Here is a 24,743-nt window from a genome sequence, read left to right as displayed (position 1 = left end):
CCCCCCCCCCTGCAGAGTTCCCAACAGGCCTCACTTGGCTGCATCAGCCCCAGCCTGCCGCCTCCCACCCCCACCCTCTTCAAGACACCTTCCTCATCGTCTTCATCCTCCTCAGCTGGGAATGGAGGTCAGATGGATGCGGAGTGTATGGGCGACGCTCACACAATGTTGTCTGATTCGCCACCAGCTGCCACCACAGCTGTGCACGAGGAGGCAGGGCTCAGTGGCAGAAAGCCAGGAACCAAAGGAGGGAACAACGCCGGCTCGGCTAAGGGCTCATTCCCATGCCGCTTCTGCGACCAGGTGTTTTCTTTCTCAGGCGTCTTGCAGGCTCACATGCGCTTCCACCTCGGCATCCTCCCTCACCAGTGCAACATCTGTGACTACGTGGCTCCAGATAAAGCTACACTCATCCGACACTTGCGGACACATAGCGGCGAACGACCCTATGTCTGCCGGGTCTGCCATTACCCTTTCACTGTCAAAGCCAACTGCGAGCGCCACCTCAGGAAGAAGCACGCCAAGACCTCGAGGAAGGACATTGAGAAAAACATAAAGTACGTCACCTCCACCACTACAGCAAACATCGCAGTGGCTATCACTCCTTCAACCACCAACTCCACCCAGGATACAGAGACGGGCTGCACCGGAGCCGAGACCACCTGCCGGTTCTGTGGCGAGGACCTGAAGACCTATCGGGCACTGCAGATCCACCTGCGAACACACAATGGCTGTCAGAGGAAGCCATTTGAGTGCCGGCGCTGTGGCGCCGCTTTCTTGGCCAAACGCAACTGCATCCACCATCTTCTGAAGCAGCACCCTGAGGTGCAAGAGCGAGAGATCGAGGATCACATCGCCACACTCCAGCCGGCAGCCGTGCCAGTCGCCACTGTGGCGTCTGCCCGAGCTGCTGCGGTGACTCCAATGGTGCTGAATGGGATCGGTCAGCCTCCAGTCCAGGCGGTGAAGGTGGAGGATCTGGCTAATGTCGTTTATCCTGCAGAACTGGACCAACCACTGGACTTCTCCGCAAAAGGGCGTGGAGCTGGCAGCCAATCGGGGTCCCCCGGGGTCAAAGTGGAGAGCGTCTCCCCCAGCTTCGACTGCTCTGCTCTGGACCAGCCCATAGACCTATCCATCCCCAGCAAGAGGCAGCGGAGAGAGGCCGCTGGCGCTGAGAGTCGGGAGATCAAGATGGAGCAGAGCGGCAGCAGCATCATCGAGCAGCAGCAGGCTCTGTCCAAGGACGAGAAGACGGGGAACGCCTTGCCTCCTCTGCACCCCCATCCCCACCTCGGCTGCTACCAGCTCCCCCCTGGATCCACCCTCCCCAACCTCAACAACACTGCTCGGGCCCAGCGCCTCAAACCGTTACTGCCCAAACCAGCCTCCTCCACCTCCTCCTCGCCCTCCACTGCCCTGAAGGAGCTTCCTCCTCTGGCCTCCATCGCTCAGATCATCCACTCTGTCTCTGGTGCTCCAGACCTGCTGAAGAGAGAGGCCCCCTCGCTGGAGGGAAAGCCCCAGGCAGGCGTTTCTTCCTCTCAGGCCAATTCGACTGCAGATGCCCCAGGACCCTCTGCTGGTCCGGAGACACAGAGCGACGACACATCCGAGGGATCGTCCAGGTTTGTGAGATTCATTTAAAACCGAAATAATCACAAAACAAACTTGTTTTAAAATTTACTGCTACTGTCCCTCAGAAAACGGTCCAGGAAGAAGCCAGCTGCTCTGGGGGGGAAGGAGAAGGCGGCGAGCGGCGCCAGTATTGACTTGGAATCCAGCGGGGAGTTTGCTAGTGTGGAAAAGATGTTGGCGACCACCGACGCTAACAAGTTCAGCCCATACCTGCAGACCGGTGCTGCAGACCTTGCAGGAAAGAGAGGTAGGGGGCCAATTTCAGAGGGGTGGATGGAGGGATAGAAAGGCTGGAGTCAGACGATAAACTGAACTTTTGTTAAAACCAGATGGTGACAGAGCAGGAGGGGCAGAGGAGAAGGAGGGAGGGCTGAAGGAGGAGGTGAAGCCCGCGGTCGCAGCGGCAGCGCCTGCATCCAAAGGGAAGAAAAACGCCTATTCCAACTCTGTCCAGAAGATGACCTGCCCCTTCTGCCCCCGAGTGTTTCCCTGGGCCAGTTCACTGCAGAGACACATGCTGACACACACCGGTAACACACAACACACACACACACACCTACTGTCAGGTTTGCGCACTGGTCCCTCAAGGTGTTTCCTCCTGATTCAGACTCGTGGTCTGCCTCTGCAGGTCAGAAGCCGTTCCCCTGTCCGAGGTGCGATGCCTTTTTCTCCACCAAATCCAACTGCGAGCGACACCTGCTGAGGAAGCACGGCGTGACACACAGGACGCTGCGGCGCAACGGTGCCCTGGTGAAGAAGGAAGATGAAGGCTCGCACGAGAGCGCAGGTCAGAAAACAGCAGGAGTTTAAAGTGGCTATATTTCAGCCTCAGGGTGACGTGCACGTCCTGTTTAACCCTTTTTGACAGTCCATAGTTATGTTCTTTGTGTTGATTGTGTTGATTTATTGTTCTGCAGAGAGTCAGTCAGAGACGGAGCAGGTTGCACCAGAAGCTCAGGATCTCAGCACCATCGCTGCCCCCTCAGACTCAGGCCCCACCCCGACACCAGAAAGCTCCACCCAATCTGAGCAACAGGGGGCGGTGTCAACCAAAATTAGCCCCACCCCCAAATCAAGCCAAGGTTTGTCGTCGGTTTAGTTTTTTTGGGGGGGTTTTGTTTGTTTTTATTTTTCCCTGACTTTGTCTTAAATCGCTCATATTAATAAAGCTCATTGATACTGTGGTGGCTCTGGTTCTGGACTCTGATCTGGGTTTGTACTTCAGGATCCAGTCCAGCTGAGATCCAGATCAGTGCAGATCAGCTGGAGACTGAAGACACAGACCAGCCGGACCAGCAGGAGGAGCCAGAGACCTCAGGAGACCCGGAAAAAGCTCCACTGAGCACCAGCTCCAAGGTAACGACGCCAGAGCACAAAACCACGACCACAGCTAACATGGGTCCACAAGTTCTGTCACGCATGAAGGTACTTTTGAACCGACGTTTATTGATCCTGACGTCTGTTTCAGGTGGAGAGCACCGACGACGACGACTGTCACAGCAACAAGAGTCTGGACCTGAACTTCGGCAAAAAGCTCATCGACTTTAAGCTCTGCACGTCCTCAGGCTCCACCCAGGAAGAACACTCCTCATCATCGTCATCATCATCCCCCTCTACCTCTGCTCCGCAGGCAGCAACAGAGAGCCCAGAGAAAGAGGAGAGAGAGACTGGTGCCGCCACGGCCGCCACCTGTTCTGGCAGCCAGGCGCCGAAGCAACAGCCAGAGTACAAACACGTGTGTCGAGTGTGTAAGAAGAGTTTCCGTTACGCCACCACCCTCGCTCGCCACGAGAGGGCGCACCTCTCCGAGGAGACGCCCGCTCCGTCGCCGCAAGAGGAAATGCTGCCAGTAAAAGAGGAAACTATGGAGAACGACGATGCAAAACAGATCGAGGAAGAGAAGGAGGAGGAGCAGAAGAAGGAGGCGGAGCCAGAAGGGGAGGACAGAGGACTGAAGGGGGGAGAGAGCGACATGGGGGAGAGCGGGGAGTCGGAGGAAGAGGAGAAGGAGAAGGAGGAGAGGAGTGATGAAGAAACGACAGAACCAAAGAGTCTGGAAGGAGGACGAGTCGACAAAAGGAAGAAGATCTGCAACGTCTGCGGGAAAAGATTCTGGTCTCTGCAGGACCTGACCAGGCACATGAGGTCGCACACAGGTAACACACACACAGACACACATGAGCAGACACAGACAGACACACACAGGTAACTGATGTCATACCTAATCAGTCCCCACCCCTCCAGGTGAACGGCCCTATCAGTGTCAGACATGTGAGAGGACGTTCACGCTGAAGCACAGTCTGGTTCGTCACCAAAGGATCCACCTGAAGCGTGGCGCCGACGGATCCTCTGCGGCCAACGACGACATCAGTGAGGACGGAGACTCATGCACGCCGACGCCGACGTCCACCTGCCCACCCTCGGAGAACGAGAGTGAGTGCGGGAGCGCCGCCGCCGGGGCAAAGGAGCTGGATGAGGATGACATGAAGGAGGAAGGGGAGAGTCAGCTGGACGCCGCAGAGGAAGACGCTGCTGGACCAGCAGAGTCCAGTTCAGATCCGGAACTGCCAACCGCCAATGCAGAAAAATCAGAACTTTGTGACGACTCTGTGACGTCACAGCCCTCCACTCAAGCGACGCCCAACCAACAAGCTACTGACACAAAGATGAGCAGCGACGGCGCCTCCAAAGACCCGCCTCCCTCCTCCAGCTGCCCCCCCGGCAACGCCCCCACTGAGCCCTTCATCCAGGGGCTGCTAGAGATCCACGCCAAGCCCGCCATGGAGCACATCCTGCCCAACGGAGAGCCTCCTCTGGTGGGGGTGGACTGAGAGGACGCTCCTCCAAATCGACATCACCACAGTGCCATGACACAAAGACCCTTCGCCATCGATGACGATGATGCAAAAACCCGAAGACTCTTTGATAGAAAGACGAACACCTCGTTCTCTTGAAGTGCCTTACTACTAGTCCGACTTCTCATGTTTTTTGCTATAACTTTATCTGCATTATTACGGAGGATGGATCTAATTTTTATAGCTTTTTATGACGATGATGATGATTTTCCATTATATATATATATATATATATATATACATATATATATAATTTTTTTTTTTTCGTCTGGGGAATCTATATTTCAGCAATAAAAAGAATAAAGTTACGATTTATAATTGTTCTAGATTTTGTTTGAGAATTTTTGATCAACTTGGACACGGAGACCGACACGTTGGATAGTCGCTGTCTGCGTCGGTTCTTGTGTATTTAAATCAGCTGAGACTGAACCGGAGTCAGATCTGAGGACAAACCGGGCCGGGTCAGTCCGCCACCAGCCGCCGCCGCCGCGTGGCCGAGGAAGCTCAGTGTAACTGGAAACCTGGACGGCCGCGGGGCCTTGTCTGTTTCTTTTCTTTTTTTTCCTCATCAATTTTGGCGAGCTTCCTCACTGACCCCCCCCCCCCCCCCCAAATCTCTCAACTGCCTCTGAAAGAAAAAACACACAGAACATTTACAAACTCGACACAGCTTGTGTGTGAAAACTCTTGAAAGGGCAGAAAATAGTGTTGATCAGTTGTTGTGTTGTCCATGTTTTGTTTTTTTTTTTAACCCATCACACTATCGGCCCCTTCATCCCTGTGAGTTGGTTTGTGTGTTGATCATTTCTCGTTCATAATCATTCTCATTTGATTCCATGTGTGTACAGAGAGCTGAACGTTTGGCATGTGATGCTGACTGTCCCGTTTTTGTGTGCGATGATCGGCCATATTTAGGTGGAGGGCGGGAATTCTCTTTGTGGACTTTTCCTTTTTATAACTGAACAAATCAAATCGTTGCGTATGTGTGTGAGTGTGTGCGTCTCTTGTTGTCGCCCCTGGTGTTCACTTAAGGTTAATCACAGAAGCTCTGGTGTGCTAATGTTTATGGCGGCTAACAGCTGAGCGGGTTCAGTTTACCTCATCTTCTGCTTTTTAACTGAAACCATTAAAACCACCGACGGCAGCGCCGGAGTCGACCCTTTAAATCACACGTCTTCCTGAAAGGGCTAGCAGAGCTAATTCTGTGCTAGCCTGGTTTCCCCCACAGGCCAAACCAGAGCTAACTGTTTCAGTCATTACAGGCTTGGCCCATACAAGCTAATCAGGCTAATGCTTCAGCTGGGCTGGTTTCTCTGGTACGGTTAGCCGAGCCTGCCCATTAGCCTGTAGCTTTGTGCAGTGGGTCCTTTAATATCAGCTGTGAAGTAAAGGTTTGTGCTAACTTTGGACTCTAATCAGGTTAGCTTAAATATTTAACTTGATCTGACCAGTTAGCGGTATTTCACTATAGTCTTTAGCTTGACCTGTGGGCCAACCAGGGCCAACTCTGTATGGTGTGGATGGAAACAGTCCAGGTTAGGGCTCCATTGGGCCTAAATATGAACTTCCTGGATCATCGCAGCTAGCCGTGGTCGGTCTCAGGCTAACTCCAGGTCAAGACTCTCCCAGGTACAGTTAGCTTGCACACATACATACTGTCGGACTGTAGCTGTCAGCTGGAGCTAGCTGTAATCTGCAGTCTTACTGTTGCTGGCCCTGACTCGGCCCGACAATCTAACTAAACTAACATCCTTTAACAGCCCAGCTGGTCTCCTCTCAGTATTATCATGCTATCTTCAGTTAGCAGCTTTAGCACCAGTTGTCCGCTTTTGGTCCCCTTTTCTGCTTTAAAGTCCATTTTTCAGACAAGAAGAGAAAAACAGCCGTTCAGAGACAATCACTGTTTTCAGATTCTAATGAAAACCTCTCAGATGGATCTACACATGAATTAAAGGAGGCGGGTGGATGAATAATGATGGATTGTATTAACCTGCTGCACACAAACAGGTCAAAGGGCTGAATATGACTCCTGCTTTGTGTCGCAGCCACAACAGAACCAGAGGGATGTGTGTGTCTGTGTGTGTGGGAGGATGAATATAGCTAATCAGTTGTTTTTTTCTTCTTGTACATTTTCATCTGTTTAATTTTATATCAAACAACCTCATCGAACCTCAGCTCGCTCATAACAGAACTGTAAGGCGGCGTCCATCAGTCAGTCAGTCTGTCTGTCTCGACAACCAGCCCTCGACTGGATGGCTGACAGGTCGCCGCCGTCAGCTGGCACTAACAACTTCCATACTACTAAATATTTACTACTTTAATACTACTACAGAGAAAAGTGACACAAAGAAAAGAGAGTTTCCTTCAGTCCATCACATGCATTTAGAGATCAGAGGAACGTTTTCAGTCACAATAAGAGGTCCACAGTGAGTTGTGCAGATTGTGCAGACGCTTTGCTGTTGGTTTGTTTGTCTGTTTCTGAGGATGCATGAAACTGAAAACCTTCAATCACAACAAAACTGGTGAATTCTGATTTCACAATTAATTTGAGTCGAAGCTTTGATTGTTGATTCCTGACTAGTTTTACTGTCTGTCGGTAAAAACTCTCTGACTGTTGTGAGTTTTGTTGCCGCTCTCTGTTCACCCGTCTGCTTCGGGAGTATGCCTTCATGTGCGTCTGACTGTGTGTGAGAATACTGGACTTCCATTTGAATGCACATGGACTGTTTTAAATGTATTGATCTGGAGCCCAGGTGTGTGTTTGTGTGTTTGTGTAGGCGTGAGTTTAAATGACTTGAGAAGAAAGCCATGTATTAAAAATATCACATTTATGCTGCAGAACTGTTTTGAGGAACTGATGGTTTGTGTTGTGGACTCATCGGCTTGCCGTAGGGCGCGGCGGCCACGGTGCATATCGGACTTAGCAATAAGAAATCCCTCTGAATCCCAAAGCTTTACGTAGATCTCCTGTTTATGAGTCGGGAACAGACTGTCTGGGTCTTTTTGGTTCTGTTGTTTATTTTTAGTTTGGCTGAGATATGATTTTGTTGTTGTTGTTGTTGTTGTGCTTATTTTTTTCTCTTGACGTCTAAATGTGTATAAACTGTGAAAATCCTTCATGTTCAGTTAAGGGGTGAGTTTAGGTTAGTTTTTATTTTTTTGCATGTCAATCTAATTTGTTCAATTATGGATGATTTTTTTTTCTTTCTCCATCAATTTTCACACCACACACACAGATATAAATACATATATAAATATAAAAATATATATAATCTCGCTCTCAGGGTCTTTCACAAATCCAATATCCGAAATACTTCATGTTCTTTTTTTCCTGAGTCGCAATTTTCCAAGTCCTGATTATTTTGTCTTTTTCTAAATAATGATTCAGAACTGTCAATCACTACATTTAGCACTTGACTGTGAACTCGTCATCACCGAACAGAAAAGAAAGATGTCATTGAATTTTGGTGTTTTTGTGGCCAAAATATTGGGTGACATTTTGGTTCTATTCACCCTCTCACTCAAACACTTGGTTGTTTTGTTTGCGTTTGTTTTTTTGGGGGGGTGGGGGGTCTTGTTGAACTTTCTGTCCAGGTCAGAGGTCAAAGGGAACATCAGAGAGATTTAAACACATCCCTCCACCGACAAACACGTACATGCTGGACTTTAATCAGAAAGCATTAACTCAATCCTCCGTGGTTGTTTCGTTCCCTCGTTAGTAAAACATGGCAGTGTTTCAGTGAGTCAGAGATGTAAACCTGTTCTGTATTCAACCCGATGAGACAAAGCAATAAAGATTATATTAAGGAAAGGTGTGTGAATCAAACCTTCTGGACGTTTGTCATTCTTTACTCACTTTAACCAACTTTTTCTGGACACTGTTAAAACACAGATAATGTATATGTTTTTATTTTCAGTATTTTTTGACAGCATTAAAATAGATTAGATTTCCATAGTTAACACAACTGTTAGTGACACAATGATAAACAAAATAAACACTTTTGTTACATGGTTTGTTTCCTCTGTGTCGTCGTCATGCAGGCATCTCAAAGTGTTCAGACTTTTCAGGTGCAGGACGTGACTCCGCCCACATCAGGTGAAACTACGGTACGTCATCTCACTCTAAAGTATATTAAGATTAATGCTGATTACTGATCTGACTATTTACATTTTTACAGCTCATTGAATGGTCCATGAAGGTTCAGACAAGTTCACAATCTGTGGTCCTGGTCCCGGGCCTGGTTCTGATCCTGGTCCTTCACACTGTGGAGGGTTTCATCAGCGCCTGCTCCCCAAACAGCTGCTTGAAGTGAACCACATGTTCCTCACAGTGTTCTCCTGCAACACAACAATCAGCACACATCCACACCTACAGGTCACCTGTCTGTGTGTGTCTGTGTGTGTGTGCTCACCAGGGTTGAAGCTGGGGCTTCCTCTCAGCCGTTGGTTCCTCTGCTGGAACGACCTGAACACGGTGTAGAACAACATCTGGTCTCCGGTTTGTCGCGCGGCATCTAGAAACTTCCTGGCTGACATGTTGTCATGACCGCCTGTCAGAGCAGAGCGGCCGGTTAGTTCACCTGAACGGGTTTATCTTTCGTGTGTGCGTGTGCTATACCAACCGACGCTGCGGATGAATCTGAGCGCGCCCAGAACTTGCTGCTTGGACAGCAGAACCTCAACGATCTCATCATTGGCTGTGGACAGACGCTGAAACACAGAACATGTGTTGGAGCTGCTGTTCTTGTTTTGTCGCCACGTAAAAAGTGTTTTTGTGTTTGTGCTGGACACCTTGAGCATGTCGAGGGACAGCTGGTGGGCAGGAGGGTACGTGCTCTCCAGAGACAGAAGCAAACAGGCCTGAAAACACCAAGCAGCAGAACAATCAGCTGATTGTGACGAGGACAGATCAGCCTGCCATTCGTTCGTTAACAGAATCTTCTAATCGTGATCCATTTTCCACACTGAGCCGTAAAATCAACAGGTGAAACTGCACAGCTGAATCCCACACTTCCCATCATGCCTCTGTGCCCTCACCAGCGGTTTGGAGTCACTGAGGACGTGATACTGCAGGAACTGATGCAGCATATAGAAGAGGTTGTGCTGCACCAACGTTTTTATCACCAGCTCGTACAGATAATGCTGCAAAGCAAACAGTTCATCCTGCAGTTAAAAAACAGATCAACCGTTCATGAAATGTAATTTATGTTTGGTGAGTTTTACCTGAACGGTGATCTGGAACTGATTCAGAGAGCGAATGTACTCCATCAGGACGGCAATGATGAACTTATGGGACACACCCTACACGCACACACGCACACACGCACACACACTTAAATCCAACTACTGCTTTTTTCACGGTATAATTTAAAAGGTTGTATTTTAATAATTAATCTGATTTGTGTGATTCAGCTTTCATTCTGCTGCTTGTTCAGTTAAACACTCATGGAAGAAGTCATTACTATTATTAAACTGGTGTTTCCCTGAAGTTAGTGTGTGTGTGTGTGTGTGTACCTTCCTCTCGGTGAACGATGACAGGACGTGTGTGTACATGTCTGACTGGTCGATGACGGCCTGCGTTCTGACCGGACGTTTCTGAGCAGCGCTGCCTCGACTCGGGCCGGACTCCATCGCCTACAAACAACACACAAAAACACAAAGCTGAGTGTGTGTCCACTTGGTGTCAGTGTGTCTCAGTTGTGCGTCCGGCCGTCTCTCACCATGGTGTAGCTCTGCTCTGCTTCCAGGTATTCCTTGTACACCAGGTTGAGTTTGTCGAAGATGGTTGCCACAACAGGAAGACCTCCCTTCTCGCCGCCGTCCAGAGCTGAGGAAATAAACCAATTAGGGAAGCAAAACTTGTATTAAATGGATTTTTCTTCCTTCATATCTTTAGACAGAGGGAGTTAAGAGACGTCAGCTGTGTTTTCATTGTGACGCAGACAGACGTACTCTGCGAGCAGACAGACAGGATGACCATCTTGCAGTCTCTCCGTCGTAACAGGAAGTCCATCAGTTTGCCTTTATCCTGCAGCAGGTTGACGGTCGGAGGTAACTTCACCTGCAGGTACCAAAGATAACCTGAGAAACACAGGACATATGAGCTGAGGTCAGCCAATCAGAGGAGGAGGAGCACCTTCATCTGTTATTAAATATATCAGACCAATCTGCTGTGTGTGTTTTCACCACCTTCACTGGCACTGATGATGATGTCGGGCTGGAAGACGCTCCAGGAGGAAGAGTCTGCAGTGACGGTCAAGGTCAACGTGAGAAAAAGACATTTGAGGATTTGATCTCTTTCAGAACAACATTGGGTCGGGGCCACGCCCCTTCGCTGGTCGTCAAGGATACAGAGCTGACAGGGGACTGGAGGCTGAGATGGGACCACAGCTGGACCTGCAGAGAGACAGGAAGACAGACTGAAGCCCCAGGCTGTGTGTGTGTGCGTGTCTGCGTGTCTGCGTGTGTGTACCTGACAGTGGGATCCTGTAGGGGTGTATAGAGCGAGCAGGAAGAGCGGGCTGGTGTGTGTTGACGGCACATTCAGGCTCCTTCAGCTTGATGTCGAAGATCAGAGATGTCTAATACACACAGACACACAATAAATAACACACTCACTAGTTCAAATTAGTCTCTCACACACACACACTGACCTGAGAGCTCTGATGATGAACCACCACCAGATTGTCTACGATGTTCAGAGCAAACTTCCCCGTCGTGTTCAGCTTCAACACATGACTCTTTTTACATGGACCCTCCCTGAACACACACACACTTCAGTGGACCGTTCAGTTCTTCTCACTGCCTCGTGGGGAAAAAAGCTGATTCTGATGTCAATGAGTGTGTGTGTGTGTGTGTGTGTGTGTGTGTGTGTGTACCTTGGCAGGTGATACAGCACCACCTCTGCACTCGGACTGTTTGCTGTTCTTGAGTGATGCTTCAGGTACATCACATACAGCTGACCGTAACTACAGAGGGGGGGACAGTTTCTTTCAAAATTCAGTCCAGCATGCGACACAAAGAGGAGGAGTCAGTGACAGGAGGCCTACATGGTTGCCATGGCGATGTCTCTCTCCGACAGGCTGAGTTTGGCAGGTTTGGGGACAACCGGCAGCTCGATCTCAAACTTGGACAACTTGGACATGGTCCCGTTCTTAAACAGGAAGTAAGGAAGCGGTTAATAACCAATCAGGGCTGCTCATATGAGTCATCAGGTTGTCGTCCTCACCCTGAAGGCGAACGGCTGCAGGACATTTCCCTGCACGGTGGTGGACAGAAGGATGACGGCCGTCTCCGGACAGTACTGGTACCAGTTGACATTGATGCTCTGACTCTTCAGCAGCTTCACGCTGCGTTTGTCTGGAAACACCTGAAAACACACACAGTTGGTTGGGGCTTATCATAAGTAGGAAAAACAGGAACGTGAGAAACGTGGTACCTGATAAAACTCGATCCCCTGATCAGTGATGAAGACGATCTCATTCCAGCTGGTCCAACAGAAACCAAGAACATTTGCATTCTTCGTCTGCAGACAGAAAAACAAATAGCGTTAAATCGGGAAGACGTGTAAATGGCGTCAGCTGCTGGAGCTGAACATGACCGACCTTACACTCCTGGGTGAACTCTGTGTGCGGGTAGTCGGGGATAAAGTTGATGAAATCCTGCAGACAGTAAAGAGCTTTTAGAGCAGCTGAAGTTTTTCAGATTTAGTGAGCCAACATGAATCAAAGTGAATTTAGGTCTGTTGGTCATTTTACTTTCAACTACACACTGAACTCACCACAGACTTGGACGTTCTCTGAACTGCCAGGATCTTGTTTCCAATGGAGAACTTGATGCACTTCACTTCTCCTTTATCGTCCATTCTGAGGAGGAAAACGCCTCATTAAAGAACTTTTGACTTCTACTTCCACTTTAAGCAGCAGTTAATACCCTTTCACAACATTTAATAAATCCTGTTTTCTCTGGATATAATTTACCAGTTTGAGCCCAAAAGAGGTTAAATAATCCTGTTAATCTTTCCGGGGCCTCAGATTGCAGTTTAAAGACCAAGAACTATAACAAAAAATATATAGTTCTAAAAATCGTTCTTAACTCAAGTGGATACCAGCGTCCACACGACAACGATAAAAACACTGACAGCCAATCAAAATCCATCAGGAATGACAGGTCGAGAAACTCTTCACGTCTCTCACACTCATTCAACATGGCGGACGACGTAGAAGAGAGGCTCTGTGGCGCTCATGGGGTCTCTGAAGTTGGTTTTTGGTGATGTCATCTTTGATGATAGCCAGAATCACATTAAATTGCTGTTGATTCATCCAAAAGTAGGAATAAAATTTGTCCTCAAAAGACTCCAGCTCCGTCAACAGAGTGTTGGATTCTCCAAATTGATCTTGTAACAGTTGTAATGTCCCTTTAACAACGTCAACGTCATCAGGATGTCAATGAGCAGCCTATTTCTTGTAGTTTTTTTACTAGTTGAGAAGAACCATATGTGTGATTAGTGGACGCTGTTACTGTGCTCCCATGAGTAGTGTGAGACCGCGTTTGTTGGTCATCTATGATGCAAATGTGGTGTTGTATTCATTGAACGAGCAGATCTGTGAAGTCCCAAGACGTCCAGTCTGTGCACTCTCTTTACACAGAAACTGTTACAAACGATTTCATGAACCCACACCCTTCTGGTTTTCTTTGCTCTTTCTCAGCATCCATCTCCATCACTTTCTGCTCCTCAGCAACACAACGATGTCGTTCATTGGTGTGGATGGATGATGTGGATAGATTTTATCGTGATAGTCATAGTCATAGTTATAGTCACAGTTATAGTCACAGTTATAGTCACAGTTGTCGGTGTGGACAGCCCTTAACTCTGAAACAGTTTCTGACGTCAGTATTTTTGTCTGTAAATGAGAAGGTACCTGAAGGCAACACTGCTCTTGTCATCTGGGCCTTTGACCACAACACCTGTGGCTCCCCCTGAACGCACCGCGAACACCTGCAGACAGGAAACACATTGATTATTTATTGGTTGTTTACATTGAATCTATTGATTATTTCAGTCCACATTCTATCATCTGAGACACATTAGCATTTGCAAAATAAAACTTAGATAACAGCAATAAAATAAGAGTTTTACTATTTATATTTAATTCCTTAATGCTTAATGTTTGTTGTATTTTTATTTACCTTGAAAGTCCAAATATGTTTAAAGTGTCAGCTGATCAGCTGTTAATGTCTGCAGTCATCTACAATTTCTAACTGTTTTATAATATTTTTTAGACAGCACAACTTAAGGCTCGTCTCTTTAAACTGCAGAACTTTTCAGATTTTATTTCAGCGACATTTCTCTGTTAGCATCGTTAGCCACAGCGATGCTAACTAGCTCACCTGCTTGTTGGCCTCATCGAAGAAAACGTTGTTGACGCTGGACGCGTGTTCAAACTGCACCGGGTTCTCACACAGCTCCAGGTAATGTTCCTCCGTCATGTCACACACCTGTCCGCCGGATTTACACCTTCAGCCGGAGTTTAGCTCAGATTAGCTTCCTGTTCGCCGGAGCAGCAGAACCGGAAGAGACGGCGAGGCTTCCTGTTTGATCCTTCAGAGTAAAAGCGGAGATTTGGTGCTGATTAATGTTTTGACCAAAGATTAATTAAATACATCTATAAATATATTTATACATCAAATTCTCTATCCTTTGATATATTTATGTGTATACATTATGACAGACCGTTTCAGCCTATCGTAGCATTACTACGCCATCTCTTATTTTGAAGGAGTGTGATAGGAAGTCCCCTTTGAGTCATGTGACAGACCGAAGATCACGTGCTGAGGCTCTACAGAGAACCAAACCAAAGCTCAAACTTTAGAAACTTCGTGCTAAAGAGGACAAACGTTGACATTTTTATCTTTTTACAGAACAAAAATCAAACAAACTATTTTGATGGTCACTTTTTAATGAGGAGTCTTATAAAATACTGACACATCTCACAGAACAAATTCCTGAAGTCACACAATCAGATAACTACTTGTTAAATATGTCACTGCAGATGTGAAAAACAGGCCCATCTTTTCCATTTAATGGCATCATGTTTGCACTTTAATTTTAAAATGCTCCACATAAAAACCTGCTGCAGCTTTCACTTTGAAGAGAATCATCTTACAGACGGGGATACAGATTTTAGTCAATCACCTGATAAACACAAATAAATTAGTTCCTTCAAGAGGTGATGCAAACAGTGTGAAAGAAAGTGAGTGCTGAAATCTGCTGATTGCAAATTTCTCTTATTTCAATTCTAATTGTGGAACTTCACTTTTTATATAAAGGAAGAAAATGGAGGAAGATTACTGTGACGTGGAAACTGCATTAGGCTGCTCCAGCTCGTTCCTTCCTCACTAATTAAAAATCTAATATTCATTTTGGATTTGTGATTAGTAAATTGTGTCGATTGCTGTTTCCAGCCTCACAGACAAAAGACAGATTGAAGAGATGAAGACGAAGCCCAGAAAAAAATTATTTCTGCTGTTTTTTTTTTAAGGCTTTAAAAGGCCTCAGATTTTTAAGATTATTTCACTTATAATGGCCAAAACAAAACGTTTCACTCCTCTAAGCAGAAATTCAGCATCTTCCCCCAAAAGCTGTTTCCACACAAGTTCCCGTTTAACATGCTGCTCTGCCTGACGGGCAGCTTCAACTACGACAGCAAGAAAATGTTTTGAACCAAACTCCTGACGGCCCTGTGTACAAAGCTTTAATATTTCTAGGAGTCTTGCAGAACACACACTGATCAATCTCAGCGGCAGAAAAACCTCAATGCTCCAAAAATGGTGAAATGCCCTCGGCTGCAGCCAGGAGGGGACACTCCTTCCTGCCCCTTCTCAGGATCAGTGGGTGGTGTTGGTAGTTGTTGGGGAGAGGGGAAGAGGAGGGGGGGGGGCTGTCGAGTCCTCCGTTAATTTCCTGCATACAGCATTTTAAACACAGCGGGATTGTGAAGAGAGCATGAGCTGGCCGGGCGTTAGTCATCAGCGTCGGGTTTTAAAGGAGGACCGGCGTCCTCAGACACCACCTGGAACGTTTTCTTCCCTCGCCTCTGAACATGACCCTCGTTCCTCTTCTCCAACGCCACGATCTGCCAGACAGAAACAAACACAAACATCAGATTGGAGTGCCACCTGATGAATCATTTAAAGTTAAACTTATATTTTATAAGATAAATTCATTTCCCTTCACTTTAGTGTCCATCTTCATTTCCTTCTTTTCTCATTCCATTATTTAATTTTAATGTCAATTTCCTTTAGTGAATATTTTAATAGTTTTTTTATTATTGACAAGAACAATAATAAGATTTTGGATTGATTGAACTGAGTGATGACTGTGTGTTTGGAGAGTTTCAGTTTTATGTTTAAAAGGAAAATTATATGATGACAGTGGAAAGTTGCATCCTGTAAATGTATTTCTTCATCAAGAGAACATTTTTATGAAGACAATTGAAGCTGTGCTGAGTCGGTCTCATTACCTCAGCGATGAATTCTGCCTCATTTTCGGCGCCAACGGGGATGTTTAGTCCAGTCACAGCGTTGAAGAGATCGTACACGCTCATCGCCTCGCTCACCCCCCTCTTCTGGAAAAACTGGAACACAAACACAAACTGCAGATAAATAACACAAAGGAACTCAAACAACCCTTCTTTCAGTCAGGAGAAAAACATTTTCTGGATCTAAACTGATTCAACACATTTCTGTGATATTTAATGATGTATGGCCCGTCAGCGACACCGTCTAAGTCTGAATCCTGACAACAATGGCAGGTTGCAGTTACCGTGGAAACATTCCTGCAGTCTCTGAAGAGGAACTCCAGGCCGTGGGGGTGAGTGGGTTCAACTGACTGACTGACATCTATCAACCAAACCTGAAACAGGAGACAGAAATAAAGTGAGAAGTAAGAGTACAGTAAAGAGCAGCTGTGTCCCAGTTTAACGTGAAATCCTTCATTTAAGGACCAGACTGTCAGTCTGACGTTATTGTGTTGACAGAATAAAGAGCTGATTTTTCATCATTAATGAGCAGAACTCCTGATCAGATAAAGACAGAAACAACACAAACATGAGAGGAACTTTTCTGTGGAGAAGAAGGACACATTCAGATTGTCTCTAGTCTTTGTAGACCAGGTCCTCTGAGGGGTCCACATTCTAAACTGAGACAGCTAATGAGTGAGAGAAGAATCAGAGAAACAGTCTGACCTTCCCTTCGTGCCACAGCATGTTGTATTCACTGAGATCAGCATGAACCAGATTACACTCCTGGTACAGCTGCTGCATCATCTATAGAGAGGTCAGAGGTCAGACAAAAAAAAAACAACAGCTGACATGAAAATTACAAACTCTTTGATAATGAAGCATTTATCAAATAAAAAAGGCTCCTATAGTCTCTGAACAGGAAGTTTAACTCAATAAAAACAAACAACCTGTATCTGCTGTACCTACATGAAGGACCTGGTAGTAGGCGTTCTTTATGACTTCTGAGCCAAGCATGGCGTCCTTGAGCTTGGGGGCGGGGACGTGGTCTTTCCCGATGAATGACATCACCAGGATGTGTTTCTTCAGCAGGACCACCTCCGGACAGGGTATCTCTGCTCTCTTCATCCTGAGCAAACACAACATCATGGCCCTGACACACCTGAGTGAGCTGAGGTCATGTGGCAGCGGTGCCGGTGGGTGATTTACCTGGTCAGGTTGTGCATCTCCTTCTCGGCCCACAGCCTGATGATTTTGCGTGGGTTCAGTTTGCTGAATCGGTCGATGAAGCGATAGTCGTCTTTGATGTAACGGTCTCTGTTCTTGAACTCATTGAGCGTCGTCTTGAAAACCTTCAGCACCACCTCGTCTGGAATCGGCTGCTCCTCCAGGCTGAAACACAGTCCATGCTTTAATCTGTACTGATTAGCAACAGGACATTTGGGCACTTCTGAGCTGTACATAGCTAAGTCCTGATGACGTCAGAAATTAACCCTTCAATCAATCGCCGTCACGATCAAGTCATGTGACATAAAAAGTCCTGATGTGAAAAATCTTTTATAACTAATTCTGTTGGAAGCTCACCTCCCTCCATCAGCATGGAAGACAACTGATTCTTTCCCAGTGCTGATGCAGCCATTGATGTTTTCCAGCACGCCAGCGTTCACCATCTTATACATCAGCAGACGAGTGCGAGGGTCCACTGCTTGTTCCTGCACAGACAGAAGGTGGAAGTTTTGTGTTGGACTGTTTGTTTGACCTGGTTGTATAGTTGTCACTCCTTATCCATGTGTGTCGTCTACGCACAGCGGTGGAGTGTTCCTTCTTCTCATGCAGCCGGGCGCTGCGTCTCTGTTCACTTGAGCAGTGCTGCTTCAGGGAGTTAAACACCTGATTGGACAACTTCAGGTCCATCCCCAGACCGTCACCGACGTGGACCTCAGGAGCAAACTGACGGAGGGGAGGCAGGAAAGTTTCACACACAGACCCATAAACAACATGAACAAAGAACATCTCTGAACTGAATTTAAATAAATTAAATGGAATCAAACAGACAGAATAGAGACATGACCGTGACTCTTACGTTGTCCATACGAGCCGTGTTCTTGCGACCGCAGGTCACTTCATCATGTTTGGTCGTGATGTTCTTGCCTTTACCTGTGAAGCCTTTCCTGGGAGTCGCCTGAGGTTTCTCTGAACAACACAAACTTCATTTTTAACAGATCTTAATTTCTCTGTGATAGGAGTTGAAGAGCAGAGGGACAAAACTCAGAATAGATGAGTCTCCACCATCTCAGGGATTGTGTTGTGTTGTGTTACCTGCTCTGTAGGGGTCGTGTCTCGTGTCCTGCCAGTCCACCTCGTCCTCTGAGCTGTCGCTGTCTTCGTACGGATGGACCATTCGGTAGTTTTCAAAGGAGATGGACACTGGACACAAACATTCACCCCTTTAGAGCCACATGAAGTTTTTTCTGTTCTGTCTCTGAAGTCAAATCGGGGCTTGTTAGAAAGAGCTGATTCTGTAATTTAAGGAGAAATAAAAATTCTAACCTTTGCTGTCTCCATTGAACTTTTTCTCCTCACGGCGAAGCTGATCATCAAACTCTCGGTCAAACTGCATCTGCAAAATCTGGGCCAGCATCAGGTCACTGGTTGTGTCTGGAGACTCGTCTGGAAACAACAGAGTCGCTCCAGGTCTGAGAGACCAGGACATGAAGACTAGTTAGTCAGTTTAATGAAGCCATTCACAGTGAAAACGGCACCACAGCTGAAACAAAAACATGAATTCAAACATTTCACACACTTTGACTTCCGACTGATTCCCTCTGTGTCAGAGTCGAGACAAAGCAAGGAGATATACCACACGAGAAAATCTGAGATTCTTCAGCAGCTCATCACATCACTAACACTTTCTGATTTTATTCTAAGAGACAACATTAACGATCAGATTCTAGTCAATCAAACTGCAGCGATTTCAGTGAGAACCTACTCTGTGAGTGCAGGGAAGGCGTTGCTCTCCTCATCTAGCTGTCTGGCCAGCTGTTCACTCATCACATCGGTCAGAGAGCAGGCTGGAACTGCCGGGGTCCCCGAACCCCATGGGCTCTGCAACACACAGACATGTGAGAGCTCCACCTCAGGTCTACCCGGTCCTGGTCATCATGATACTCTGGTCTCTCTAGACCGCCATCAAAAGCCTCCAACGGGCGTGCAGAGGTGGAAACTATGACAGACACGTCATTTCTCTGTTGTCTCTGCCAACCGGCCGTTAAATGTGACAGCCATTACTTCATTTCTAGTTGCTGAAGCTCAAAGCCTGAGTAACAGAGGAAGCCATTATTGTGTACTGACATTTAAGTTAGCCTTTTACAGTTTAAACGGATTAAAATGAACTGCTGGCTAACATGAGCAGAAGAACCTTCCAGGCCAAGCTCTGATGTATCTGCCCCGTAAATCTGTGACTCATTACAGTGTGACACATGTTCAGACATGTCTGAGTGATCTGAGTTACATCACAACAAAAAGAACTAAAACTGAAGCTTCACATACATGTTCTGTGGACAAATTAGACATCATGATATCATAAGGTCAGATTAACTGTTATCTGCTAACTGCTGTTTTTTTTACTCCTCTGAAGGTTTTCTGAGCAGATTTCAGGAGATGTGACAGAAATAGATCTTCGTCCAGTCGTGGCCATTTTGAATAACGGCTAACATTAGCAGCTAACACCATATAACCACACGGAAGAAGCAGAACTGAACCAAACAGACAGCTTCTGACCTTTGGAGCTTCTGTGGTGACTGCTGTTCGATCCATGCTGACGGAGTGACCGATTAATCGACTCTTCCTTCGAGGACTGAATAGTAGCTAGCCGCTAAGCTAACGTGAGTGACGAGCAGGGAAGTGATGATGCCACAAAGTGCTGAATATCAGACAAATAACGACGTTCAGTGACGTGACAGGAAGCGGAAACTGTTGTGTGAGCTTCGGTTAATCTAAATCAGACAATGAACGGTCCGGTCACCGAGATTTTCTTAAAAAAATCGGGTTTTAATTTGAGGTAGATCGACCGAGGGTGACGACGAGCACCTTGGCACAACAGGAAGGACGTCACTCTTTGCCTTCACAATAAAAGCACCCACACCGTTTCATTGAACGCCCCCTAAAAATAAAATTTCATGTATTTTTTCTTGCAAGAGCGTAAAATGGATTTTAACAACAAATAATTCAATGAAACAATTGACGGGCATAAATTAATTATGAAAATAAAATAAAGTTGAATTAAGGTTCTATTTTCTTCTTCCGAAATATGTGTTGTTTTTTATTGTGTATGAAATATTTCGTGTTGTCACTCCTCACTTCCTGACAGTGTGCAGTTAAAATATTCTTATATAAACTAACATTATTCCGAATCTGAATGTGCGCGTGCTCGCCTACTCGGACACATCACGGCGATTGCGCGCACGCCCGACAATCTGTCCAGGTTGTTTCGTGAACGCGCATGGCCATCAGCTTCTGTCACAGCGGCAGGCGCGTGCAGGTGAGTGAAGTCAGACAGTGTGCACACGAACCAAACCGGAAAGAAGTGGATCCCGGCTTCACAATAAAGCTACAGGCTGTGACCCTTGGATCAAACCACCAAACCAGAGATGAAAACTGGATAAACTCTGACCCGATAAATAAATTCAGCCTTTTTCAAGAGTTCAAATAATCAGACTGGACTCAACAACCGAACCAGTTCACATCTGTGTTAGTGTGAAGGTCTGATTTTCCTTTTTTCTTTTTTTATAGATAATTACACAATTTTAATAAAATACAATAAAATATATGTTGAAAAAGCTCCAAATCAACCATTGTGGCTATTTCCTGTCAGGTGTGTATGTAAATATATATGTTGTATTAAAATTCGTGTCCTGTTTGAAGAAGTCTTCATACACAGATTCATTGTGTTTCTGCGCCTGACGCTGACGTCTTTTATTGTGACAGAGCGGACAGGAAGCGTCACTGGTCATTTCCGTTCCTTGACGGTTTGGGAGCATCCTGACGTCTTCTCGGAGCACCGAGGGAGGACGCATCTCTCCTCCTGCTGCTCTTCCTCTTCCTCCTCCTCCTCCTCCTCCTCCTCCTCCTCCTCCTCCCTCAGAAGGCCTCTGCTCCTTTTATTTATCAGCTTTTTTGTTTCATTTGGACCGAAATCCGCTTTGTCCGCTGGCGACCGATGGCCACCGGCCGCCCCAGCATCAGCATCAGGACCGGGACCGGGACCAGCATCAGGACCAGCACCAGGACCAGCACCAGCACCAGCACCGGCACCAGCACCAGGACCAGCACCAGCACCGGCACCAGCACCAGGACCAGCACCAGGACCAGCACCAGCTCCAGGACCAGCACCAGGACCAGGACCGGCACCGCCGAAGGGCCGGGGGTCCAGTGCAGGTCGCTTCTCTGTGAGTAACCTCCCTCTGGATCCGCTCAGGGGTCACTTTGATCCGGCCCTGTGTGTGTCCTCTGGGGGGCCATCCGGCTCAGATGGGCCGTGTCTGGGGGGGTGAGGGGTCAGCAGCTGCTCTGATGACAGAGATGACTTTTATTCTGAAGGTTCTTCTGACGGTCCGCAGCTCGGAGCTAAACGCTAACAGGAGTTTGAGCCTTTGGCCTGATGGTGGCGCTACAAGAGGACACACACAAAGCTTTAGTGTCTTTGTTTTATTATTTTATTCCGTTAACTGTCTGTTTTATTTGGTTTGTGTTTCTTTTTTGTAGCGTTGTGTATCCTTGTGGTTATTTTGAGTCTGTAGGGTGATGTTTTTCCTGTTTTGTGTGTCCCTCTGTTTTTTTAATTTTGTATCTCTCTGGTCATCATGGATTTTGTGTTGTTTTGTGTCGCTGGTTTTTCTCCTCACAGGTTGAGCTGCCTTACCTGACCTCTGACCTCTGACCTCTGCCACGTCATGACGACGCAGAAGGTCGACTGCTGAGGTTTCCGTCCATGAAGGCACCATGTAGAAGATGGCTCTGAAGCCGAGAAGCTGTTTCTGCTGCGTCTCCTAAATGTGAAGTCAAAGACAACACAGACAGCAAGTTCAACACTGCAGACACACACACACACACGCACACACACGCACAGCAGGTCAAAGTGATGATCTAAACTGAGCAACAAAACACCGAACTAAAGTCGCCATGAGTCATCTGCACATCGGGCTGAGCTCCGACACGACGGAGAAGGCCCGCCTGGAGCTGAACGAGAACCCCGACACGCTGCACCAGGACATCCAGCAGGTACCGACCCGAACAACCAACACAGACACACACAGTGTTAGAGCGTGGTGCTAATAACGCCAAGGTTGTGGGTTCAATCCCTGAATGGGCCAAATTACTTTTCAGAAGTTCATGAATGTAAAGATTCTGAGTCTGAAATGGGAAAACGTCCCTCCTCCTTTATATTGAAGTCTATGGGAAAATGTCCCTCCTCCTCCTCCTCCCTCACATTGAAGTCTATGGGAAAATGTCCCACCTCCTTCTCAGTAAACGTTTTCCTGCCGTAAATGTGAGCGTTCCACTGCGACGTCTGACGTCTCCTCTCACGGTTTTGAAGGTGAGGGACATGATCGTGACGCGGCCCGACATCGGTTTCCTGCGGACAGACGATGACTTCATCCTTCGCTTCCTGAGGGCCAGGAAGTTCGACCAGGCAGAGACATTCCGACTGCTGGCCCAGTACTTCCAGTTCAGACAGCAGAACCTCGACATGTTCCAGAGCTTCAAGGTCAGTTTCTGCTCCTGGTCTTAGACTTTGAGTCGCAGGTCCAGATCCGACCAGTCACAGCAGGTGATTAGGTCATCAGTGAGGTGACTTCCTGTTTACTGAGGTAAACGAGCCAAGATGTAAAGAGGTCAGAATCACATGTGGGGTGTCATCTGTGTCCACATACCTTTGGCCACATGGTGTGTCTGTGTCAGGTGGACGACCCCGGGATCAAACGAGCCCTGATGGACGGTTTTCCAGGCGTCTTGGAGAATCCAGATCAACATGGTCGGAAAATCCTCATCCTGTTTGCCTCCAACTGGGACCAGAGCAGGTAACACACACACTCTATTAACGGAAAACACAAAGGGCCTAATGAGCTGCGACTGTATTTAAAGCTGTGTTAAAGCTTCACTCGCCCCCTCAGGAACTCATTCACGGACATCCTGCGGGCGATCCTGCTCTCTCTGGAGGTCCTGATAGAAAACCCGGAGCTCCAGATCAACGGCTTCATCCTGATCATCGACTGGAGCAACTTCTCCTTCAAACAGGCCTCCAAGCTCACACCCAACATCCTGAAGCTGGCTATTGAAGGCCTGCAGGTAAACAACAACAACAGGGCTCCCCGCTTGGACTGTGTCCTCTGAGTCCCAGAACTGGGACGATGGTGTAATACCACATCCTTTCTCCTTCAAATTAAAAGCCGGATTGGGTTGATCTAAATCTATCTTATTGTTGCTTATCGGCCTGCTGCTGATGATGTCATAGATTATTGATCCTTGATCAGATCTGCCGTCCCGGTCTCGTCCTCAGGACAGTTTCCCCGCTCGCTTCGGAGGTATCCACTTTGTGAATCAGCCGTGGTACATCCACGCCATGTACACCATCATCAAGCCTTTCCTCAAGGACAAGACCAGGAAACGGGTGAGTCTTTATGTTCTGCTTTCCTTCTTCATCCCTTTCTCGTCTTTTTCATGTCACCTTACCGCCTCTCCTCTTCCTCCTCAGATCTTCCTCCACGGAAACAACCTGAACTCACTCCACCAACTCATCCAGCCCGAGTGTTTGCCGTCAGAGTTCGGTGGGACGTTGCCGCCGTACGACATGGGCATCTGGGCCCGTACGCTGCTGGGCCCGGACTACAACGACGAGACGGAGTACACGCTGACCTACGACGCGCTGCACGTCAGAGAGAACTGTGGAGGGGGAGGAGACAAGGAGACGATGAAGAGGTGAGGAGCTCTTCTTCCTGAGATTGGATTAGTTTCCTCCATCATTTTATTTTAGTGATGAAAAACAAACTGTTGTGTTTCAGGTCTCAGTCGGCAGTTGAACCAGGAACTCTGCGACAGACCGACAGAGAGACCGGCACGCCGCTCCTGGCCCTGGACTGAACACACACACACAAGAACAAAACACATCCACAGTGACACACACACACACAGTGTGTCCTGTCTCTGAGCCAGCAGCTTCTGATGTCCACAAAAACAACAACACACCTTGAAGTGTGTTTGTGTAGTTAACCAACCACGAATGTGACGCCTTTCTGGGTCCCGAACTTTATTTAAACTTTATTTAAACCTACGTCAGAAACAATCAGATCTATCAGCGAGACACATTCAGTTTGAGTTTACTCAATCCAGATTTAATCCAGGTTTAATTAACGCCTGACAGACAATTTATCTGTCAACCTAAACTTGAAACATGTCAACGTCCCGACATCTGAAACTTCACTTTTTTTCCGTCAAAATCAACTTCACACATGCCTTTCAAAATAAAAGCACTGCAATCTCCACTGATACTGTAATGGGACGCCTTGCATGAAAACTTTACACTGAAAACACTGTTCTACCGGAGTGACACTTCCTGTCTGTGAAGAGATGCTGAACTCTCACCTTGATCCGAATAACCTCCCCTGTAGCGAAGGGAAAGATTGTTTTTATTGAATTTTACTTATTTGAAGATTGTATATTATTGCTATTATTA

General features: G+C 47.1%; 4 protein-coding genes across 7 annotated transcripts in view; 2 read left to right on the top strand and 2 right to left on the bottom strand.

The window, feature by feature from the left end:
* The window catches only part of rreb1a (ras responsive element binding protein 1a), a 44,636-nt gene extending 36,053 nt beyond the window's left edge, over nt 1-8,583 (top strand). The window contains 8 exon segments of the mRNA XM_029528642.1: nt 1-1,628; nt 1,704-1,885; nt 1,968-2,168; nt 2,267-2,425; nt 2,556-2,720; nt 2,864-2,994; nt 3,107-3,794; nt 3,883-8,583. Of these exon segments, the coding sequence (XP_029384502.1) occupies nt 1-1,628; nt 1,704-1,885; nt 1,968-2,168; nt 2,267-2,425; nt 2,556-2,720; nt 2,864-2,994; nt 3,107-3,794; nt 3,883-4,469 (3,741 nt within the window). The 3' untranslated portion in view covers nt 4,470-8,583.
* rmc1 (regulator of MON1-CCZ1) lies at nt 8,387-14,065 on the bottom strand. 3 transcript variants are annotated; one of them, XM_029528644.1, is made up of 21 exons: nt 13,884-14,065; nt 13,415-13,491; nt 12,274-12,358; nt 12,098-12,154; nt 11,932-12,018; nt 11,722-11,862; nt 11,543-11,646; nt 11,372-11,461; nt 11,147-11,252; nt 10,966-11,074; nt 10,845-10,889; nt 10,683-10,736; nt 10,446-10,574; nt 10,214-10,320; nt 10,008-10,127; nt 9,717-9,794; nt 9,531-9,635; nt 9,285-9,353; nt 9,116-9,203; nt 8,906-9,043; nt 8,387-8,831 (listed from the first exon to the last, which is right to left on the bottom strand). In XM_029528644.1, the coding sequence occupies exons 1-21, from the start codon at nt 13,980-13,982 to the stop codon at nt 8,752-8,754; spliced, it is 1,968 nt and encodes a 655-aa protein (XP_029384504.1). In that variant the 5' UTR covers nt 13,983-14,065; the 3' UTR covers nt 8,387-8,751. The 3 variants fall into 3 exon arrangements, with proteins under 3 accessions (XP_029384504.1, XP_029384503.1, XP_029384505.1); XM_029528643.1 differs by having other exon boundaries at nt 8,387-9,043; XM_029528645.1 differs by lacking the exons at nt 11,932-12,018; nt 12,098-12,154.
* Nucleotides 14,066-14,949: 884 nt separating this feature from the next.
* On the bottom strand, nt 14,950-19,828 carry riok3 (RIO kinase 3 (yeast)). 2 transcript variants are annotated; one of them, XM_029529171.1, is made up of 14 exons: nt 19,793-19,828; nt 19,002-19,117; nt 18,916-18,920; nt 18,563-18,700; nt 18,332-18,439; nt 18,096-18,205; nt 17,819-17,962; nt 17,597-17,724; nt 17,222-17,404; nt 16,982-17,141; nt 16,739-16,819; nt 16,318-16,407; nt 16,016-16,129; nt 14,950-15,628 (listed from the first exon to the last, which is right to left on the bottom strand). In XM_029529171.1, the coding sequence occupies exons 1-14, from the start codon at nt 19,826-19,828 to the stop codon at nt 15,515-15,517; spliced, it is 1,527 nt and encodes a 508-aa protein (XP_029385031.1). In that variant the 3' UTR covers nt 14,950-15,514. The 2 variants fall into 2 exon arrangements, with proteins under 2 accessions (XP_029385031.1, XP_029385030.1); XM_029529170.1 differs by lacking the exon at nt 18,916-18,920 and having other exon boundaries at nt 18,563-18,708.
* A 2,364-nt stretch (nt 19,829-22,192) lies between these two features.
* On the top strand, nt 22,193-24,196 carry LOC115061192 (clavesin-1-like). The gene is made up of 7 exons (XM_029529466.1): nt 22,193-22,291; nt 22,608-22,778; nt 22,973-23,091; nt 23,185-23,359; nt 23,571-23,681; nt 23,766-23,989; nt 24,073-24,196. Exons 1-7 carry the CDS (start codon nt 22,193-22,195, stop codon nt 24,149-24,151), a joined length of 978 nt encoding a protein of 325 aa, XP_029385326.1. The 3' UTR covers nt 24,152-24,196.
* The last annotated feature ends 547 nt before the right edge of the window (nt 24,197-24,743 follow it).

The sequence above is a fragment of the Echeneis naucrates genome, chromosome 20 (assembly GCF_900963305.1).
Source record: "Echeneis naucrates chromosome 20, fEcheNa1.1, whole genome shotgun sequence".
NCBI lineage: Eukaryota > Metazoa > Chordata > Actinopteri > Carangiformes > Echeneidae > Echeneis > Echeneis naucrates.
Note: the sequence above shows the minus strand (reverse complement) of the source record. Positions and strands in the feature narration are given on the sequence as shown.